We start from the raw sequence: 22902 nt of genomic DNA, 5'->3' as shown, positions 1-22902 counted from the left end.
TCCCCTGTAAGTTACAGTCCAGACAGATCAATCAGCCTGGAGGGCTTTGGGACACTGGTGTCTAATGCTGAAGCATTACACTTTCCAATTTTCCAACAATTAGGTCGGCATCAGATATTATTGACAAATAAACCGTGCAATCAAAGCTCTGAGCCTGCCACGCTGCTACCAGGAGGATCCATTTACACCCCAAGCCAGCTGCAGGATGCCTGGAGGAAGGAGACATGGGAGAGCCCTGCCTCGAGCACCAGCAGCCCCTGCTTGCCTTCAGTGCTGTTACAGGAGCCCTCCCTTTGTAATTATAGGATTCCCTCCTTATAATTACTGTTATTTATATAATCGTGGTGAGTGTTCTCAGTGCTGTCAGCAGTCTGGAAAGTGCCCAGCCCCACTAGAGCCAAGCATTTCAGGCATTTCACTGCTAAGAGTCTGGGCTTAAAGCACGACAGCCAAGAGCATGGCTGGGTCATGAATGGCAGCCTCTTGTCCTGGTGACATGGAAGCTTTATTTGGGAGATTTCAATGCCCTGGGATTGTAGAGGGAGAACATCAGGTTATCTCTTCCTCCTTCTCTTAGACCACTGCTCTGAGAGCATGGATCATGCCAGCATCACACCCTGCAAAGGCTGACATTCCCTGTCACCTCTGCTGGGTCACTGGCTGCAGCAGACTCTCCTGGCACTGGATCACAAGGCACTACCTAGTCACATGCCCTGGGAGGAATCCAGTAATGGGCACATTCTCTGCATCCTCTGTTTTCTCTCTAATCATTCTGCCTGAAAATCTGGAGGAGATGGAGTGTTTAGAGAAAATGAGGGAAGGCACTGGGACTCAGGAGATACAGGTTTTGTACCTGCCTGAAGCTTCACTTTTGTTGCTGTGTCAAACAGGGAATGAAAACAATGGGTTTGAGCTGCACGTGGACATACAAGTGCTGATGTTTGTGGCTGGCTTCTTTGCATTTAAATAGGAAGAAATTCAGAGTATCTCACTTAAAATGCAGAGCCAAATATATAAATGCAGCAAGGAAAAGAACCAGAGTGTTTTACTAGATGACAAACTGGCTAGAAATCAGTGTTTTGTTTGCTATAGAGAAGTAAAAACTTATCAGGGTTTTATAGTTGGTATTAAAACCATAGGAAGCAATTCCTCTCTGCTGCTCCATACACGTCAGCTTAAGTTTTTGGGCACCGTGAAAAATGTAGAAAAACTGGAAAGAGATGAGACAAATTTAATAAAGAGGATTAGAAACAATGGTTGCCACGTGAGCTGATGTTGTAAGTGTGCAACAGAGAAACAGAGGAGATAAGATAAATTTTCTGTCTATATGCAGTTGCTAGTCAAGGAATGCTGATCAATTCTTTTTTTCTCTTTGCTGCTTAGTACAGCAAAGAAAACTTGGTCCAATTTTCAGGGAAAATTGATCTAAAACCATTATTAGAAGAAGGGCACCAAAGCACCACGGGAGGCTTTTTATGTACAGGATGGCTTCAAACAAACATCTCTCCAGAATGATGTCAGCCTCCTTGATCCATGCCAGTGATGCAAATTTTCCAGTTTCACATCCCCTGCGGACCTGGTAACTTTTCCCCAGACATTTCTGCACGCAGTGCAGGGGCTCAGTTTAGGTTTGCCAGCAGCAATGGGCTCGGGCAGCCAGCACGGAGCGCAGCGGGAGCAAAGCCTGGGAGCAGCCGAGCCCTCCTGCGGCGCGTTTGGGAGCGCGGGGCTGTGACTCGGGAGCCAGCCGTACCTTCCAGCCGCAGGGAAGGACTGGAGCTGGACACTGCCCACACGGCACCTGCAGGACCTCGCCTCCCTCCCTCGCCCGCCCCGAGCGGCCGCGTCTATCCTCCCCTGGCCCGCACCTCGCACCCTTAGGCCCACGTTACTACAACCCCCGTCGGCCCTTGCGCTCACACAACGCATGCGCCAGCCGGCTCCCAGCGTGCCCCCAGGCCCGGAACCTGCCGGGATTTGTAGTTTTATCCGGCAGGTCGGCCCTTTGCCAGGGACGTGACCGGGGACTCCATTTCCCGTGGGCCTGCGGAGCGGCGCATGCGCGGTGCGGCAGCGGGGCGCGGTGGGGGGGCGCGGGGCAGCGCAGGTTCCCGTCTGCGCTGGCTGCGGCCTGCACTGAGCGGGGGGGCGGCCCCGGCCCGGCCCCGCAGCGCCATGGACCCGGCCGAGGCCGTCCTGCAGGAAAAGGCGCTCAAGTTCATGGTGAGCGGCCGCGGGGGTCGGCGAAGGCGGCGGGGGAGGGTGGGCAGCTCTGCCTGTGGAGGGGCTGCGGGGGAACGGGGCGAGGTGGAGCGGGGAGCAGCGGGGAAGGGGAGCCGGGCCTCGGGGCTGGCGGGCGGGGAAGGCGGTGAGCGGGCCCGGGGAGGGGCGTCCTGCCGCGGGGAGGGCAGCGAGCAGGGTCCCCAGATCCCGGCAACGGGAGCCTCGGGAGCAGGGGGAGGCGGCTGCAGGTGCCACCTGGGAGAGGGGGAAGTTAAACCGGAGTGAGGCAGGACCTGGCAGAGGGGCCCGCAGGCACCGGCAGGCTTTGCGCATGTAACTCTTGGATTTTTTTCTTTATTTGTGCACCTTAGACTATCCTGCTGTACTGCTCACCATCTCTCTGTAATTTATTTTTCCTCCCATTCTCCTGCCAGATCTCTAAATCCTGGCAGTTAAGTGTTTCACCTGCTGCTGCAGCAGCACATCACTGATAGAACTGTGGGGAGCATATACATTGTTTAGGTTTTGAGTTGGTATGGAAAACAGTACATGCATCCAAGATGCTCTTCTAATATAGCTAATTTCCATAGATTTGAGGCATTGTGTACTTAAACGGTAGCTTCATTCTTCTTTCTTAATTTGTTGATGTTTCTGAGCATTTTGGCCAGAAATGTAAAATTTAGAAACGAAAACAAAGTGTTGCCAACTAAATTGAATGTGAATTCCAGGTGCCCTGAACTCTTCTTCCCTAAGGATATAATTCAAATGACTGGCAGCACTTGCTAAAAGTTTGTTTTGGATTAGTGCTTCTAGTGTCACAGAATTAAACTTGAGCTCATCAGGAAGAAGGAATGCTATTAAATTGTCAGAACATATGCCCAAAATGAAATTGAGGAAACACTAGCTGCAAATTTTAATTTCTAATTGAGCTTCAATACACTTGTTTGACTTTTGGCTTTTCATCTGGAAGAACTTGTTTCTCTCTTGAGACTTTTTAAGCCATTTGCTAGTAGTCTCCAAGTTTGTCAGATTTATAGAGTCTCAGCTAGGTGAAGTGGAAAAATGCTATGGACACCTAAATCAGCAAGATATCAATCAGAAGTAATGAATGGCCATCTTTGGTGTGGGGTTGGCCAAAGGAGTGTCCCAGATCCTGCTGCACTTGTGTTTGGCCAAGCTTGGTAATTACAACCTGCCTCTAGATAGTGAGTTTCACATCCCAGAAAGTTTCTGCTGAAACATTCTTGTCTGCTGCCAGACAGCATTGTGAGCATGCTATGCTGACTTCTCATACATTGCTTTTTGGCCCCCTGTGCTATGATTTTCATTCAAGGGCTTAGTCCGGGTGGTTTGAGATTGTCTGTAAGATTGGGTCTGGAGGCTGAGGGAATCCCTGTCCATCCTGCAGCTGGCAGGATGATGATGGACTCCAACAATAGCTGATATAGATGGACAACAACAGATATTGATGGACTCCAACAATAGAGCTCCCTGACACTGGGGAGAGGCATGCCTGTGAGAGGAAGCTGCTCTTCTGGGATATGCATCTGTTAAGAGCACCAGATAAAGGGAAGAATTATCAAGACCAGGCTGCACTGAGAGCTAAAAGCTAACCCACGTTCTTTCATGTTTTATTTAAGTGCCTCTTGTTTGCAAAATGCCTGTAAAACATACAGTGAAAGATATGACTTCTCTCTGTCCATTCTGAACTTTTTAGGGTTTTTTTGCTTACAGGTTGAGAATAGAGTAAGCAAAGCTTTTGTTAAGCACATCCCAGGCTTTTGCTTTAGTGTGCATCAGTCCAGAACATGGCTCTTCCTTTAATTCTGCTGATGAAGTGAAGTGTTTGTCAGACTTGGTGGGGTCTTCTGGTGTTCTGGAAGGGTGACACAGATAGATACATCAGCATACAGGAGCAATCAGTTGCAAGTATCATCCTGGCCCTTCCTGAAAATGTCTTTTCTGGTCCATGTAGCACTCAGACAGTGCTCAGGCACTGCAGTAGTGGCACTGGTACAGTTATCCACACAGAGGTAGCAGATCAGCTCATGCATCCTCTCAGCTAATGCTGAATCATTCACTGTGGATTACCCTGTCCATCAGAGTATGTGATACGCTTCATTTGCATCTTCCTTATTAGGTGGCTCACAGTTTGGCTTGTGATGGGCTTTGCTAATAATTATTGATTTTCCTGGGAGCTTCCCAAAGAGCATTGTAGGTAAAGATTCAAGTACATTTTGGAGGTATGAGGCCTATTGTCAAAGGCAGGAGAGACGGTTTTGGTTTTGATATGTGTTTGGGGTAGGTTTCATTTCATACTGAAAAGCAGCCCTCGAGGTGGTAGTTTGTTTATGCTTCTCTAGAAAATAATACTTTTTTTTCCACTTAAAAATGTGAGAACTTAATTTTTGACATTGACTTTGAGCAGCTCTTTTGAATCACAAGGTACCAGGCAAGATGGACTTAGTGATTTGATTTTCATTTTAATGTCCAAGTCTAACAGAAAAATGGGAAAGCTTCATCCAGTGCTAATATTATTAATTAAATTATTCTGCTTTAAAGCATCCATATTTGATGCTTTGAAAGACAAACAGTACTCTGTTGTTCTTCTCTATGCTCATGTCTGTGTAACTTTTTGATGGCAGTAGAAGGCAGCTGCCTTCTCAGTAGCTGGTGTTGGCTGGATTACTTGCCAATGAAGCAGTATTGCATTTAACTGATACCTGCTACATTTTCTGGTTATCTGTGCTCAGGTACAATATGTATAATCTAATACTTTAAGATTTAAGTAATTTATTTAATTTCATTTGCTTACTCAATTTACCTCTATGTCTTAATAAGACCTAATTTATTTCTGATATTAAATTGCTGTGTATGAACACTACACAATACTAAGCCACTGCTCACAAGGAAAGACTGTTTTTGCTGGTGAATGAGTGTCTTGTATCATGTGTTCTGCACATCATCTTTCAAAAGTTTTGTTGGTGTGTTTTTTTCCTTTTGAATGAAAGATGGTTCATAGATTTAAAGACAATCTTTAAAATTAAATAGTCTAGTGTTCTGCAGCTGCAGCAAAGATTTTACTAGAGTGGAACCTGTCTTAGTTCACTTCAGTCTCTTTTTTTTTTTTTTTTGTACAGTCCTGCTGATGAAAGTACACTCTTTATAAAGTACAGTGTGTAATAAACTGATGCACTAGCTAAATAGAGAGGGGAATGTGCCCATTAACCTAAAAAAATGCACACAAAAGTCCCACCCAAAATCCCCTGCCATAGAGAGCTCTGCTTTTATGCATTCAGGAATATGGGATTTCCATATCAAGGCACTCAATAAGTAACTTTCAAGTTTGAATAAGTGTTTGAAACAGTAGATTGAAAGTATGAGTGTGATAGGCTCAACTGAGACTTTGATTAAATGTCATAGAAAGTAAACTACATAAGCCTGCATAGAATAGTAGATATTTTTTCAAAGTAGCTTCAAATGGTTCTGTTAAGTATACGAATGTTCTGATGATTATCTTTTTAATTAAAATGAGAAATCTTTGTTTAAAGTGGCATTCTTTTTTACGGCCTGTTACAGTCTCTGTAACAATCATTTCTAAGTCTGAACGTTTTTAATTCCAGGAATCCATTTATATAAAACTATGTTTAGACTTAATTAAGGAACGATTCTTACAAAGCTTGTAAATAGCCAAGAAAAAAGGGACAGAAAATAAAACTGACATTCACACTTAACAGAATGATTGTTACAAGGTATGTAATATGCTATAAAAATACAATAAAGCCCTTTTTATAAGAGTTCATATTTTTTGTTCCTCATTTTGAAAGGTATTTAAGAAAAATATCAAAGCTCTATGAAGCGACATCTGTTTTCTTGAATGGACTAGTGACAACTTCAGTTGTGTTTAATTAGCAGTGCCTGGAACAGTACCTGACCAGTTTGGGACCTTATCTAGGACCATTTGAAAAGCAAAAGCTTGATATTTAAAAGAGTTTCACTTTCTCAGTTTTTACGAATGAATGAATTTGCAGTAATTCACTTAATTTCCTGGCTTATGAATAGGAAGAAGTCAGTCTGAGTGTTCTTTGTGTTTTTTCCTGTTTCATCCCCAAAATACCATTTTTCTTTTTGTGTTGGATGATCAGATTCTATGAGCTGCTGATGGACCTTCCAGTTTCACAGGAGAACCAGAGCCTTCTGGTTGTATTTTAAGATGCATCTTTGGGTTGTTTTTTGATTTCTTTTTCTTTTTTTCTCTTTTTTTTTTTTTTTTTGGTGGTTGGTTTTTTTTTTTGGTTGTGAGTTGTTTTATTTTTTATTGAGGGAAAACTCCGAAGTTCATTAATTTTTATATTTGCATGTTTGTAGGAGCTCCCACATAACTGGCAGAAAATATAGCAAGGAATAGCCAATGTAATGGAAGGCTGAAGGGTAATAAAGTTGGAATTTTTTTTCCTGTTGTGTGCATGTGTGTCTATGGAACAGATGGGCAAAGGCTTATACTTTAAAAGAGGCTCTGCTTGCACTGAACCTGTATAATTCATGGTGTCAATAGGACCATAATTTTTAAGACCTGTTATTTGTTAGCTATTTTTAAAAAAATCTTTTGAGAACTTTTCAGTCTTTCCAGTAACATATTTGTGTCATGGACATTGTGGCTGAGAACCTTGGGTGTCCAAAGCAAGGATGTCATAAAAGCAATGAGACTAATTTTCTAAGCTGGGGTAACAGAGCATTGCCTCTTAAATGTGGGGCTGTAAATCCTGCTTGAATATTAAACATACACTTACCAGTTTTTCCAATGGTACTGAAATAGCATCCTGGTTTTTTTGGTGTTTGTTGGCACTAGTATGTTGTATGGAAAACATTAATTAATTTTCTTCTATCCCAAACTTCAAGCTGTAGATTTTTCTGCACTTCATGCAGGCCTTTGGTACTTCAGTAACTTCACCCTCGCTTTTCTGGTAATGTTTCATTTCAGCCATTTTGCTCCATTAAATGTATGCAATTAGAAAAGCAAATGGCAAATTTGCTATCGCATCACTGAAGTATTTAGTTTCATAGACTTAAAAAGCCAAATTTGTTGCACCATGCTCTCCTCACTGTAATATGTACTATAAACATCAGAGAGAATAGGCTGACCTTAATATTTGCTTCTCAGACTAAATCGCCGCCTTGCAGCAGTTATTTCCCACTGAATAAAAAGTTTAATTTCACGCCCTGATTAGTGCTAGTATGTGCAGGTGGATATTTATTTTATGCAGCTAAACTAATCTGCCTTGGCAAATTATTTGCCAGTCAGCAGAGCTATAATTCCTCTTGAGTATTTGGTACTAAATTATCATTCTCATTAGTAAGATAAAGCATACTGTTCTAACCACGAAGTTTGGTTAGGCAAAGGGCTTCCTAAATAGATTTTGGAAGATACAAGATGTGTGCTGGCCACAACATTCTCAGTATCCTGAAATGATTTGTGATATACAGAAAGGTAATGAGGATTTTAGAGGAAAAAATAAAATTATTCCATAGTTGTGTATCATGTCCAGAGGTAAGGTAGGAATGTACAGAGTTCAGAGATCACCTCTTAAAGATGTGTCTAATGAAGAAAAAAAATCAAATGGTCCCTTTGGTTGGCCACTGGAAATACTCCAAGCTCTGATATCTGGGCCATAAATGAGATGAAATATAAAGTTATGTTGTTTTCTTCTTTATTTTCAGTGCTAGTGCCTACTGAGGTAGCAGATATAATGACTCAAGACAAAAAGTTGAAATGGTTGAGGAAACTTCCTGGTCTGGTCTCATTTAAAATTCACTTCACACTTTTAAAACATTTTAAGTGGGGATCAGATAGTATTTCCTGACATACAAATATTGAGTGGATATATTTGTCAAGTGAATGGGTTCATCCATTATTTTGTTTTCTATGGATTTTACTGTGTTGGTAGTTTATTTGTATTGTAAAACATATTAATGAAAGATATTTATTTTCTGTTACAAGAAGAGTAATTTATACCTGGAAATTAGGAATTCTCACTAAGTATTGTATGAAGGGATCCCACTAAATTTTTTTCTTCTATATGGGTTGTCATATATTCTTCTCATATTCATTTTAGCAGTGATTACTGCAACAGTATTTAGGGTCATATTTAAGACCAGCAAAACCAGCAAGCTGAGCAACTTGATTTTTTATATAAAAATCTTCATGCTAAATTCATCAATGCAGATGGAGTAGGCTTTTTTCTCACTTCCTTGTCTGCTTGTATTGCATCATCTCAAACTCCATATGTGCTGGTGAGATTTGTGTAATATTTAACTGTCCTCAGCAGCAAGCTTAACTGGTATTTCCAGTACCGAGTGTTTTCTTCAGGCTTTCTCATTTCTTCCTTACAATTCAGGAGATGCTCAACAAACTATATACTTCATACATTTTAAGTGATTTTGCACAGAAGGGCTGTATCCACTGCGTGTTCAGCTGTGGAAGCTGAAAATTAATTGTAGCATAGCAGTGTCCAGTGGCTACAGCTGAAGAGTAAGTGCTCAAAATACAATTAATAAGCAATCAAACATGAAGCTGTTTCCCTGACAGGATACTGATTAGTGCTGTGAAAAACTTCTTGATACCACAGAAATGGTTGAAAATAAACATCCTGGGAATTTCATTAAGTATTTCCTGCTTATTAAACAACAGAGCTTTCTAATGCCAGTTTTTCTGAGGTGCTGGGGAGCTCTGGTGTTGGACAAATGCTACCCCTGCTTGCAGAAAGAGAAAGCTGAAGCTCAGAAATTTGCCGGGGGTCATGGACTGGAGGAGTTTGTGTAGGGTGATTTGGTACACTGATAATAGAAGGCAGAATACAAAGAAACCACTTCTTGTGATAGCTACCCTTGTGCTTCTGACCATGTTTTGGTTAATTTTACAATTGGCTAGCCACCTGTTAAGATAACCCGTTTTATCATTAAACAAAATTAATTTTAAAAATGGCTTGAAACTGTCTGATTTTAATGGGATCTGAATATTCTTAGTTTTAATCTGCCTCATGAGGCTTGTCTTTCTTCTGGGAAGTACATTGTTACATCATTAAAATATCATCCCCTACTGAGAGAGAAATCGGTCCCATTCACTAAATGGCAATGCTGAAACAATGACAAGTATTTCTAAAAACTGCATTAAAATTCATTTTTTTCTCTTCGATGTGCAAGTTCCATGGTCCCATTAACCAATGGGTGCTCAGCCTATTTGCTGCTGTGCATGCACAGCCAGATTTGTTAGCTGGGGTGGCAGAAGGGTTCAGAAGCAGACATGGTGACTTATAGTTTTAACTTATTTCACTTTTCTGCAATGATTTTGCTTGGAAACAAATGACTGATCATAATTTTGCACTCTCTAGCTACTTCTAGTCCTCATCTGTACTAAAAATTGAGAAACATCTGATTTAATTTTCCTTCCCCCACTGCTAAAACAGGGTCTTGTTTAGGCATTTGGACAAGAGCAAGAGAAAGGAGAGAATGAGGAAGAATGGGAAAGCTCAGCAAGGAGCCTTTCTAGTCTTCTTGAGAGAAGGACAGAAGTGTTTCCAGACTGTGGGCAGGAGCCATGCAGCCTCTTGGCAGAATCCATTGGAGTAACCAGTTTGGACTAGAAGCAACAAAAAGGCCTAATGCTGATTTAATTTGCTTTATCCCATGGTGAGGAGGGAAAGGTTGCAGGGACATACTGTAAAGGAATGAAGAGGTTCTTAAGTGCAGTTGTGTGTTAGCAGAAGAATAAGAAGTGTGTTCTTTTAACAGTAGTCTAGATGGATCTGTCTTCTTCAGAAGCACCCGGAGCAAACCAGATCTGAAGAAGATGGTAGAGAGGGAATTTGGGTAACACCAGCCAGTGCAGAACTCTAGTGTGAATTTTGTCATCTGGCTTTGTGCCCTACATGGGATTTTTCCATTTGTAGGAATACTCTCTCATGATATTTCCATCTTAGGGCATAGTTTTTCTTACAGAATTTTAAGAATTTTTCCCAAATATAGTGGGATGGATGAAACACTGTAGAGAAAGGTGATGGCTTGGATAGTAATCAGGGCTGGACTGTGTGCTGACTGGGAAAGAGTCTGAATTTTTCCATGCTTGCCCATACAGAAACCAGAACAGTCTCTAGTTGTTTCAGAGAAAAATGGTCTATCATGAAAGTCATACAATGTAGTCAGTCTCCCTCTCTACACACATCATCTGTAATTTATAGTGAGAGCAATACAGAATGGAGCAGTGTTTATGTGGGAGTTGCTTTTAGTTTATGGATAGTTGGCCTTGAATTCTGTCTATTAGGAAGATGTTGGCTATTCTCCAGGGGGGTTGTTCATTGGGACTGCTCAATGCTCTTCCTTCTTTTTTGCCAAAACTGTCAGCATGATTGAGAAATGCAGCCAGCTATCATTCATCTCCTGCAAATTAGAACAATGAGAAGGGGCTGTAATCTCAAGAAATGATGGATTGATCTTGTTTTAGAAGATGACTCTTAGAGGCATCCCAACAGAAAGAAATCCAAATAATGTTAACATTAGCCTCTTAAATGTGACAGAAAGTGTTTCCTGTTGCTGATATATTCAAAAGGACAAAAATCTTAATTCCCTTTTCTTTTTGTAACTTTTTCCTTCTCTTGACTACAGATGAGTCCAGTGAAACAAATTACTCTAGTACTTTGTTACAGATGTTGTTATAAGCAAGCATAAATACCCTGCAAGTTTTTTACTGACAAGAAAATATTCCTATAGTCTCATGACCTTAGCATAAGAATTTAGGTAGAGATGATAAAGGGCCCATCAGTGAGAAGGCACGTGTCAGTTGGACTGGAATAGGTCTTTTGGAGCATGGGTTCAAGCCTAGAGCAACCAAAGTACTCTCTAAAGCTTTCACAAACTAGTGAAAGCAGTTGCTAAGTGGAATTCTCTTTGCTATGCCATTGCAGAGCTTTCCAAATTTGACTCCTTTAAAAGTCAGAATCCTAGTTCTTACTTTCCTGCTTAACTCCATTCATGGCTGATTCATTCTCATTCATTCATACACCAGTGTCAGTGTCCTTGAGCTTAAACAGCTCTCTTTGTTCCCCTGTGTTCATCTGCAGATACTTGTGGAGAGCAATCATATTCTGCTCTGAGCTGGATCTGGTCAGGCAAAACCACCATTCTTTAATTTACTTTTCCTTCTGTTGTAAGACAATTCCTGGAACTTCTGATCATCTTAATAGACCTTTTTAACCAGCTGCAAAATTTGATTAGTCTCCCTGAAACACGAATGACCAGAGCTATACAGAACATTCCAGGCAATATTTTATGGATTCCTTGTGTTAAGGCAGTGATCCTAATTCCTCTCTTCTGGGAATTTTTTACTTTATACAATGTCCTATAGTAGTATTTGCCATATCTGTGGCCACATCTCATGGGTGAGCCATCATTATCTAATGAGTAACATATCCCAGAGCCCCTTTCCCTCTTCTCAGTTACTGAGTTGCTAATTTATAATGGAAATAATGTAACTTTTTGGATATATATGCATCATGTGTCAGTTCTGTTACCAAATTCTCAGGATGCTTCACCTTATATATTTATGCCTCTTTAATTTCAGTAGCACATCAGTAATTCTTGAGTATTTTTGCCATTAGTGAGAATATTTAACATGAATTTCAAGAATAATAATAGATTTCAAAAAGGGTCATTCTCTGTACAGCTTAATGGTTCCTTTTTCAAAATTGCCTGTGATGCTCTGCAGTTTTTAGTTTCTTAGCCTCCTTCTAACTCTGGTATTAATCCTAATCCTCTTCATTTTAACCAGTAACTTCCTACATGCCATCTATCAAATGCTTAACTACTTCTAATTTGTCTGGACTTCAGTGATCTTCTTAAAGAAGAAGATTGGGTTAGTCTAGCACTAATTCTCATTTGTTCTAAATTGGGAGTAGATTTACTTGGCCTCCCATGGTGACTGTTTCATTTTGGCAATAGTTATCAGTACTCAGTCTCAGTAGATGTCCTTTCTTGGGAGACAGGACATACTGTTTGTCTATGTTTTGGTGTTGGTTTTTTCTTTATGGCCAGCCATTTCTGCAGCAGTTTATATTCACTCTGGTTAGAATTACAGGTGGTTGTTCTGCGTGAGGATGCTACCAGGGGCTGCCCATTAGGTGTCTTCAGCTGCTGCTGTTGCCCCTGCTTCATTCTGGCATTGTAGTCCCCCAAGACAGCAGGTGATGCTTTGGTGTTTCTTGGTTGAAGGAGGAGTTTGCTCTAGTTAAGCCAAGCAAAGGAACATTTGTATCCTTTGCCAGGAATTGAGAATTGTCATGGAGCTGAACTTGGTACAGGGTATTTATATAAGGAAAATAAATGTAATATATTGTGGTAAGGTTTTGAGGCATTTAACAGATTCTGAGTTACTTCTGATGGGTGAAAAGGTCCTGCATTGTAATTGTAGCAGAGTGCTTTGTAAGGGAAATGTATTTAGACAGAATGGCCATTCCTGCAAAGAGGAAGTGTTTTGGTTACTTTATTGAACAGGAAAATGTTTGGCTAGTGCTGGGGCCTGCTCAGAAGATAAGAGCTCAGTAGCTAAGAAGAAAAGGTAGTGGAGTGCTGAAGTGTGCTCTTCAAAGTGTTTCCTTCTGTTTAGAAAAAAAAATGGTATTCCCTTTACAAATTTGTCTGCTTAATGTGTGAACTGCAGATTTCCTTCCAGGATAGTTGGTACAGACCTGTAACCCATCTCTTTCTCCTGCATGCTTTTTTGTCTGTTAGCTAAAATTCAGCAGGATATCGAGAAGGTGAAAGTTAATACTGTAGGTTCTTAGGCTGATTATGGAGATTGTCGTTTTCCAAACATAATTTGGTCTACCTTGGCTGTATTTTTTTTTAAAGTACAGGACTTTCTATTCCTTCTGTTCTGAATTTCAGTGAAAAATCCAAATCCAGGTGAGCTCTCTGACTTTTCTAGGGACTTACAAAAAAGAGACACAATACTTGGAAGGCAGCAGCTTCATTTTGTTGGTCTCTGGACTAGCTTCCAGCTGCTGATTTATACATAAATTCTTGTGCTGTGAATGTCAGTGTTCTTGCTGGATACTTACCTGGCACAAATTCAGGAAGTAGCATGAGAAATGGTCTTCACCACAGATCTTGCAGTCTTAAAGGAGGCTGGATATAGCACTTGAATTTCATACTTGAAGTGTCAAATGGTTGTGAAATCAAGTACAGGCACAAAGAGAATCTCCACACTGCTCGAGTAAGCAGGTTTGTGGATCTTGCTGTTACTTTGTTCTGAGATTAATGGAGTGCTGTCATGGGTCTCCATTTGGTTTTCAATACAGTAGCTTAGGTTTATTGTGAGCCCTAAAGAAAGCATCCAGGTGTTTCATGTTGCAGAAGTAGTTTACCTGGTTGCTGCTGCTCTTGAAGGATATAAAAAAACCTTGCATCTATTTATCTGTCAAGTTGTATAAATAGACATCTCCAGTGGGAGTTGGTTTTGAGCAGATCTCGGTCGAGGAACTCAGGCAGATTCATTAAAGAGCTGGAGTAGCCATGTTCACCACGTGCGGTGAACTCATTAAGTTCACAGGCAGTCAGAACCCACTGTTCGAGAGTGCTGTGTCCTTCTGAAGGAGTTTGTGTCAAACTGTGAGACCTGACAGTCAGCTGACTTAGTGTTTGTTCATTCTTTCTACAAAATCTCACAAAGGACACACTTAAATATTGGCAACTTAAGCTTTTAGGATCAGATAGCTCATGGGTTTTTCTCCTAATAACAAACAATGAAAGATTTTGAAATCGTGTGCTTGGTTTTGTTGAATTGGAGTCCACAGATCTAACTCTGCCTTATTTTGAGTATTGCTTTGGGCAGTAGAGTCAGGGATCTGTTTGGGCCATGAAGTTGTATATTCTGTAATAGGAATTCAGTTTATTGCTGTAATGGATGCAAACTCATTACAAGGTCTAGGCCACAGGGGATACTTTCCTTTGCTGTGGAAGTCATCTGAACTGGACAATCTTCAGTGCAACTGGCCATGCCCTTCCATGTCAGTGACTGACAGATCTAATTCTGCTTTTGTAGCCGACAGCCTGTTAGTTAATGGAGTCCTGAATATTGTTACTCAGAGGCAGCCTTCAGAGTATTAAAATACATTATTCCTGTTCTTCACTTTGATATTTATCAAACAAGGTGTTAGATCTAATGAATTTAATGCTATTGTCAAATACTGTGTGTAGATCATGACTTAAAGGAAATGGTAATATAAGTAGCTTCATTATTGCTTTGCAGTGATGGAGAGAGATGGGTTTAGGTTGCTTGTTTAAATCCTATATGATGGAAACCCAGAGTGAATGTCTTCTCTGAGGGAACAGCAAGCATTATGGGTGATATGATCAGATTAATAAGATCCTTAGTACATATATATTTCATATGGGTCTCTCCCCCCCCCCCCCCGCTCATTTCTTCTTACATGGAAGCAGATAAAATGCAGAAGCAGCAGTACTGCCTTGGAAGTACCATAGTAGGTTTCCTTTTATAATTATCATTCTTGACATATTTATCCTTTCTTATGGAAGTGAAGATGTAGATATTTAAGAACCCTTCTTGCACAAAAAAGCCCAATTTCCGCTCAGTACTTAATTAGCACTTGTTTATGACACAGCATCTGATTTGATTTTCGAAACAAATTGCACAGTAAAGAGGCTGATATTTAAACTGTATAGTAACCACAGCTCCAGCTGTGACTCAAATCTTGTAAGCCTTCAGGGGTTGTGTTTAGGCTTAGAAAATAGGAACTCAGGCCTATAATTAAATGTCCTCTGAAAATCAGCCTTGGTAGAGAAGTGGAGAGGGTACCACTGAATTTTAAATTACTGACTTGTTCTCAAGAATCATTCTGTTGTTCTGGGCTTTGCTAGAGACTGCAGAAATCAAATGGATTAAAAATGGAAGAGTAGATTACTAAAGGAGAAAAAAGGGGTTGCAGACAAAGAGATGAGCAACGTAAGCTATTTTGGCTCCCCAGTTTATAGACAGGTGCAATATATATAATGTTAATATATGGCTACCATACATAAAACAAGTTCTGTGAACACCAGAAAGACTAGAGAGAGTTAAGATTTCATATACAGTAAAATTGCATTTCAGAACTGTGAGTAAGGTGCTGATGGTCGTGGAATAAGCCATCTGGGATAATGGAAGGCTCATTTTTAAAGCAAGGCCTCAATAATAAACATGAATTTCTTGGAAAAGGAAATAAACTAGGTTAGATTACAAATTAGTCACTCACCTAAATCAAAATGTGAAATATTCACAGAATAGCATGATATAAATTAGCAGTTAGAGTGTTTTCAGAGTTACTTTTTGAGGAAAGCAATCACTACTGATGCTATTGAAAAGGAGAGCAAAATTCCCCTAGCAGCCTGACTTCTAGTCAAGGAAAATGCTGGAGCAGATGCTAAGAGAAAATGCTTATGAATGGTATTGAACCATGAGCATAAATGATGTGTGGTCATGAAAATACAAAAATGAGTAGGTCTTGCTGGGCAATTAATTGTATTGCTGGTAGAATTGCTTTGAATGGGTCATAATCAAGGAAGATTTTAGTGTTGATTTATAAATTAATACAGCTTCCAAACAAGACCGTTTTCTGGATCCCACATATTTTTAAGGCTGGGGGAAAGGGGGGCAATTTTAATTTATTTTTAAAAATTGTCAGTCCTCTTACAGTCCTGTCTGCTGTCATTGGGATACTGCAATTCAGAATATTTTAACCAGATATATTACTTTAATTGCATCTGAAGAAGAATGTGTTCCTCAGGATCATTTACAGTGTGCCTCGGAAAACCACAGAAATTCAGAATTTAGGAGATTGGCTGAACTTTTACAACCAGTCATCAACTAGAGAAATTTTAATTAAATTATGCTTTTCTGCTGTGCTTGTTTTGATGTAAATGGGGGCTCACTTCTGCAAATATCCCACCTTTATGGCATAAGCAGAAGTATGTAGGTAATGACATACATACCTTGTACTGGTAAAATTTGCTTCTCTTCTGTGTAGTCTCTCATTACTTCTTAAATGAGAGTAGATTTATCAAATGAGGAGAGGAGACATACCTCATTGAGAGGATTTTGCAAGTACAGTATTGAGGGATGAGTGATGAGTCTTAGTTTCTCCTATTTTTATGTTTCACTTGTCAGCATTGAAAAATAAATTGGGTTTACAGTAGATGCTAGTCCGACAAAAGTCCTGATTTCTTTTATTGCAATACTCAAGCAACTTTAAAGTCACAAAAAATTGTGCTGGTGAGAGTTGTCTAAATAGAAATACAAAGTTATCTTTGCTACTGGAAACATTTCTGCTGAAGAGTAATTCTGTTGCTGGCAACAGATTAGTTAATACACTTACATATTTGCAGGACCAGGGTCTTCAAATTAAATGGTTCAAGTCAGTGTCTTTAAATAAATTATTCAGACTGCTGTGGACTGATGGGCTAGCAAATGTTAGGGAGCCCACTGGTCTGAAGAGCTCGGCGGTTATTCTTTAATTTGTAGGTTAAGTGACAGAAACAGAAACAAATGAAGTAATTTTTCACAATTTATTGTGTATGGAATTTGTTTCTAACATCACAACAATTTGTTTTGTGAACTTGGGCACATCTGAAACTGGTATTCAGGTCTCTCTACATGTGACACTGATTTCAAATGATTGTTATTTCTACTTTCGAGTACTTTTAGTTTTTTTCCTGGATAGATATATATGGGCTGTGCTACTTTGAAAAAGAAACTGAAGTACTTGAGGCAGAAGGTAAAATTGTGTATTTCTGTAGTGCTTTTGCTAGATATGCCGCACTTGATATAGTTTTTTCTGTTTCTAAAACACATAGAAATGTCAAGAGCTCCTCTCAGCAAACCTGTGAGGTGGGTTAAATGAGTGTTGTCCCCATTTTAAAGTCGTAGAGAGACTAACCACCCATGACGTTAGTGCTGAAGGAAGGCTTAGGTCTTGGAGGATGATGCTTCTAGCGGTGTGAGAAGTCTCCTAAAACATAGTTTGTTAATGTGTTAAGCATTGCAAGTCCAAACGCAGCAGGTGAATGCAGTAACCAGACATACTTGACTTTAATTTATCACACAATGATGGTTATTAAAATTCATGTTCAACTCAGATCATTGGCTAGGACACCAGGGCATAATCTTGCTCCTACTTTGAAAGATTTAGGAGGATTTAAATTCAAACTGGTGAGAAGCAAAAATAACAAGTGCTTAAAGTGTACTGTAAAATCCTGTGTGTGTACTTCTCTTTAGACGCAAGATTTTAGTCTGCTCTAGTTCTTATTTTATTTTCAGATTCAGAGGCTGCCCACCATAGGTGTGAAGGTTTGTCATTCAGGCGTAACACTTTTTTTCTCTCCAACAAATTGTATTTCCCGGTGTTACAAATACCAAAGTGGATACAGTTTGTACAAACTAAATACTGTGTTGACTCGAGAACAAGTGAGAGTAAGCTTATCTTTAATAGAGCCATTCTGAAAATGAGTAAGCTTTTTCCAGCCTTGCAGGAGGAAGGAGTGATAGGGGCACACATCTGATTTGGAGGGGAGGTACTGTGAGTTAAGAAAGGGATTGTGAAGTAGTTTCATGCAGTAAGAAAAATCTCTGGACTTGGTGTTTACAGATGCTCTGTCTGGTCCTCTTGCTTAGATGTGATTTTAATTTCTAAACATCTCCTCTTTTTGGAGGGAGTAGGACACTTGAATCTACTTGAATGAGGGAGTATCTTTGAACTATAAATAAATGTCATGTCAGACAGTGTTTTGGGGTTTGTTGCGAACTTTTTCATAGCTGTAAGTTATGCTATATGTGTTTTGTGCTTCTAGAACAATTTGATGTCTTGCCTTTTCTTCAATCCAATAAAGCATGAAAATCGTAAATGGGGGAGATTATATTTGTCTGTTGATTTGAGGCATAATTTATGACTGTGTGTAAGTATAATAAGCTGTTACCCTAGTATTAAGGCTGCACCTCTTTGGGAATTTTCTGTCATCTCTTCATGTTGTCCAGTGTCTGGTCTGACCATGTTGAGGATGGTAACTGAAAACACTCATAGCTTGACTACTGCTGTTTTGACACCATTTGCTTTTTATGTAGTGTCAAAAGCATTAATGACTATTAGTCTTTGCTATTGCACCCACCACAGAGTCTGTGCTTATCCAAGTGCATTTTTGTGGAAATTAAAAAAAATACCTATATATTCTGAACTGAAATGTAAACTGGTGGAAAACATAAAAATAGTGTCTTTATTTAAAAAGTGTTCTTGAAGCAGTTAATATCAGAGCATTAAACAAGAACTAATCTGGGGACTAAACCTTCATATGCGACTTCAAAAAATCTGCATTGTTTAAAGTGCTCCAGAATTTAGACTTAGGTTAGCTAGGTCCCAGTGTAAAAGGAGGTCTCTCTTTATGTCTATTCTCTCCTAGCCCCGAATACACATGCCAAAAGATGGATTTCAACTTATATCTTCTGGATACCAAGCATGGCTAAAGCAGGTTGGACTGTATTATTGTTATTCATCTCATGTGAGGGACCGTGTTAGACACCTGTGCTTGTCTCATTAGTGAAGTACATAAATGAGGGTGTAATGAAGTTACAGTGCCATGTTAGCTGATACCCCTCATAGCCATCACTGTTTTGTGTTTATGCATGCTGTGTTTGTATAACATTTTCTCACCAGTCTGATGAATGTGCACTTCCTGTAAATAAAAGTTCAAAATGCAGTCACCTGGAAGCGAAGAGGGTCAGAGTCTGAAAACAGATCTACAACAACAGCTTGAATTGCAGAATTAAAATGGGCCTTCAAACACAAAGCTGCATGGTGGTGGTGCTGGTAATAATGGGGAGGCCACTGGGTTAAAACTCAAGAGAATTGCATCTACCATCTAATTCAGATCTGCCTGGGTGAATCAAGTATGGACACTTACTCACATCACATAACAATTGTGCAGTTTGACACAGTCTGACACTGTGGGGAGTCCCCACTCGGAAGTGGCCTAGTGCTATATTACTCTGGCTATTATTAAAGGCCAGGCTTTAGATGTCTCAGCAGTCTGCCTCTAGCAATTGCTGTCAGCTTTTCACTTTTGTGAGTGAAAAATCCCCCTTCAGAAAGAATAGCTTAATTTACAAGTGGCCTGTACATATCTCTTCTCTGATGAACATATATGCTGAATCCCATGTCCTTGAGAATATGTGGCTTAAAGTTGCTGTTTCTGTAGAAAGCCAGAATGTGTTGTTATGGCAACAAAAACTGGAAATATGAAAACAGCACAGATAAGCAGCATCCTGTTGTCATGGCAACTGCAGTTGTGAAGTGACAAAATGTTGTGGTGAAGGGATCTTCAAGGTGGTACTGTGAGCCCAACATAAACAAAGAGCCAAGTCACTTGAGCAGAGTGTGAGAATGAAAAGCTGCATCAGCAAATCCCCTTAAAATATGAGAGTTTCATTGAAGGTTCTAACAGGATGGTTTTGATGGTCTCCAGTCTTGTGTCAGTCTTGTGTCTACTACTTAGAAGCAATAAGTAGTAACTTGCTTGTGCAAGCTGCTTACTGCTGTCAACTTACTGACTTCTGTGCAACTGAGCAGAGCTTTGACGCCTATTAGAAGATGAGCAACAAATCTTATATTTGCAAACCATTTCTTTAAATGAGTGATATGCTGCAAGGGTGAAGTGTGCTTTGGAGCTTCTCTCTGAGAGACTGTTTCTCTCTCTCTCTCTCTCCTCAAGTCCACTCTAGTGAAGGTCAGTTGGGACACTGAAGCTTATGTTTTCTTGATTTAAACTTTGCTGAGCCGGAGGCAAGGTGTCTCAGAGGAATCTCAACTCTGCAGTTATTGTCTCACAGAGCTCAAGTTTGTTGACCTATGGGGCACGGCATCAGTTTCTGTTTCTTATGTGGGTTGGGAGAACAATAGGAAGAGGATTGTGTGGCTGTTCTGTTTTCCTTTTACTTCTGAGGCAAACAGAGCAGCCTTATATTACCAATGCCATGATGCAGGTGGGATATATGCTTTTTGAGCTCTGAAAAATACCAAGGGGGTAAAAAACTTTAAATGCACAGTAAAATTTCCAAGGAGACTTTGTACTAGGCAACCTCAAATAATGGAAGAACTTGCACTTTTTGAAAAAGATATTTTTTGTAAGTATGCTTTCCCTTTGATTTTTAGTTTATTGATATTAGTTCTAATGTCTATCTCAATCTTCTTACTCCTTGATCCAAGGAAAAGTTATAAACCTGTGCTTGTCATCAGCAGATACCGTCATGGAAATAGCTTTGCTATTCCAATTTCGTGCTGTGATTTCACCACAGGAAGTGTAAGGGTAAGGCAGTTGATATCAAGGCTGGGAAGAGCTTTCATGAGAAGGAGAGAGGTTAAATTTTTTTGAGGTGAGTTTGGTTTGGTGTAGGATATCTATAAAAGGTACTACGTGTAGGATTCCTTAAAACTATGTATTAAAAAGAAAACCACTTTTGATGCATGTAAAAGCATAATCTACATATGCATCCAGATGGAATGGGGGCTGTGCATCAGGTTTATTCTCCTGTTTTCTGTATTTTTAATGGGATCCTAACTTAATGATTTTCTTTTCCTCAGCATGGCTGAGTATTGATCTGGTGCCTGACTTACACAATGTGAGAAGTATCCCAGGAACACATTGTATTAATGTGGACTAAAAGCAGTTTATATTACAGATGAGGTGGAGGAAGATGGAGTTCTGCAAGACTGGACACATACTATAAATATCCATAAAACTGACAATTTTATCTAAAACCAGTGCTGGCTGCATTTGCGTATTTTCAGCCTTCTTAAACTGGAGATAATAGTTGAACACTACCTGAGCATGGGTTGCCCACACTGATGTCATTACCCTCTGCCCTTTAATGGCAGGTTTTATATTTAATGTTGCTGTGCTGTAATGGAGAGTTGTATTGTGTTCTTATGTGGGCTAGAGGAAATACAATACCAGTGGCCAGAAATGCGTGTTGCTTTAAGACTGACATTTTAAGTAACCTGCATTGTTCTCTTTACTCTAGCTCTCTCCTGTTTAGGTGTTTGTCTTTTTGTAGAAAATACAGTTGTTTTATTCAGCCTTGATCTTCATTTAAGCTTTTGTCTTGCTAGCAGTCTCTAACATCCCATCACCTAGGTGCTGCCCCTTTAGAGACAAGCCACAATTGACTTCTGAAGAGAGAAAGGGAGGGAATGTTTGTGTATAAATACAGTCAATAGACATGACATTTTAATTCCTGTATTATATGGACACTGTCTATAATATAAGCCAAACTATGAAACTGGGCAAGTTAAGCTAATTAGGTAAAACATTTACAAAACCTTATTTTGATTACATAAACGGGGAAGTAAAAGTATCATTTTTAGGTGGCTTCTGAAACATGATAATTCAGAGTTAAAGGTAATGCTTCCCTTTTTCATAGCATTCTGAGCAAGTATGCATCATGGAGGATATGTAATGTAATGCACTCATCTGAGCCTTTCTGCCTCCCACTGTCTTTTTGTAGTAGAATTTTTAAAGCCAAGTTATAAACCTGTAAATGTGTTTTATGCTGGAAATTCTTGGTGATACCTTAAGTAGATTGATACCAGCAAAGACCAGTATAATCAAAACAAGGCACTTCAGATATTAATGGTCTGCACTTCAGTCAAGTCAGCTGGAAAAGAGGGTGTAAAAACCAGGACTGTGGTAAAACCAGGATTCTTCTGCTAGAATTGCACTTTACTGAGAGAAAAATAAAATTATTCTGGATATATTTTGGTTTTGTAATTTTGTCATTTAGCATCCTTTCCTTAAGTTCTAAAACATGTATTTTCAGTGGATCCATATGTTTTTTAAAATTAAGATACTAACTCCTTAGGTGGAAAGTTGAAATAAGATTTCTTTCTGCAGTTCATTTATTAATACTTGGCACTCATATAGTACATTATGTCCTCATAGTGCTATGCAGGCATATCACTTATCCTTGAAACACTTTTGTGTGGTAGGTGCATAACAATAACTCTGAGAGATTTTTATGGAATTAAATAAAGCTGGAGATGAGGGAAAAATCTAATGAAACTTCCGTTTCATTTCTCCACTAATGTAGGTTTTTCTCTGCAGTTTGTGTCATGAAAATAGAAGTTCCAGAAATGTTACACGATTAAGTAGTTTGAGCACATTCTTTAGTATGCTGTGTTACTCTGCCCAAACTCATGAAGAATTGTTTGTGATTGATCAGGCTTTAGACACAGAATTATCAAATCATTAAATTTGGAAGATATTTCTAAGATCATCAGACAATAATGGATCTTAGTAGTAGCTGTGTTTTCTTGCTTACCAAAGGGCCAAGTGCACTTGGTCTTGTAAAATCTCCATTTTAAGCCTTCACATAGTTTCATGCTTTAGACCTTGGGGAGATTGCTCTTAGTAAGTTGGGTGTTATTTAAGCACACACAAGTCTCTACAAGTTTTACTCCTTAAAGAAGTGTATGTCACCTAAATCTTAAAGGTCTGCAGTGGCACTGATTTAGATTTATCAGCTTCGTGCATTAAAGAGCTATAATTATGAAAACATTAGTATCGTCGAGTTCAGATGTGAGCAATACAAATCCC

The 22902-nt window shown here is 39.6% G+C and overlaps 1 protein-coding gene across 6 annotated transcripts in view; it reads left to right on the top strand.

Annotated features, from left to right (window-relative positions):
• The first annotated feature begins 2083 nt into the window (after positions 1-2083).
• The window catches only part of BTRC (beta-transducin repeat containing E3 ubiquitin protein ligase), a 119755-nt gene continuing 98936 nt past the window's right edge, over positions 2084-22902 (top strand). For 3 of the 6 annotated variants that reach the window (XM_021536362.3, XM_021536364.3, XM_021536361.3), the window contains exons 1-2: positions 2084-2223; positions 18715-18783. In XM_021536362.3, coding sequence (XP_021392037.1) covers positions 2176-2223; positions 18715-18783 — 117 coding nt within the window. In that variant the 5' untranslated portion in view covers positions 2084-2175. Of the gene's footprint in view, positions 2224-6633; positions 6655-18714; positions 18784-22902 lie in introns of those variants that run through there. The other 3 variants (XM_021536367.3, XM_021536363.3, XM_021536365.3) reach the window with 2 other exon arrangements.

The sequence above is a fragment of the Lonchura striata genome, chromosome 7 (assembly GCF_046129695.1).
Source record: "Lonchura striata isolate bLonStr1 chromosome 7, bLonStr1.mat, whole genome shotgun sequence".
NCBI lineage: Eukaryota > Metazoa > Chordata > Aves > Passeriformes > Estrildidae > Lonchura > Lonchura striata.
Note: the sequence above shows the minus strand (reverse complement) of the source record. Positions and strands in the feature narration are given on the sequence as shown.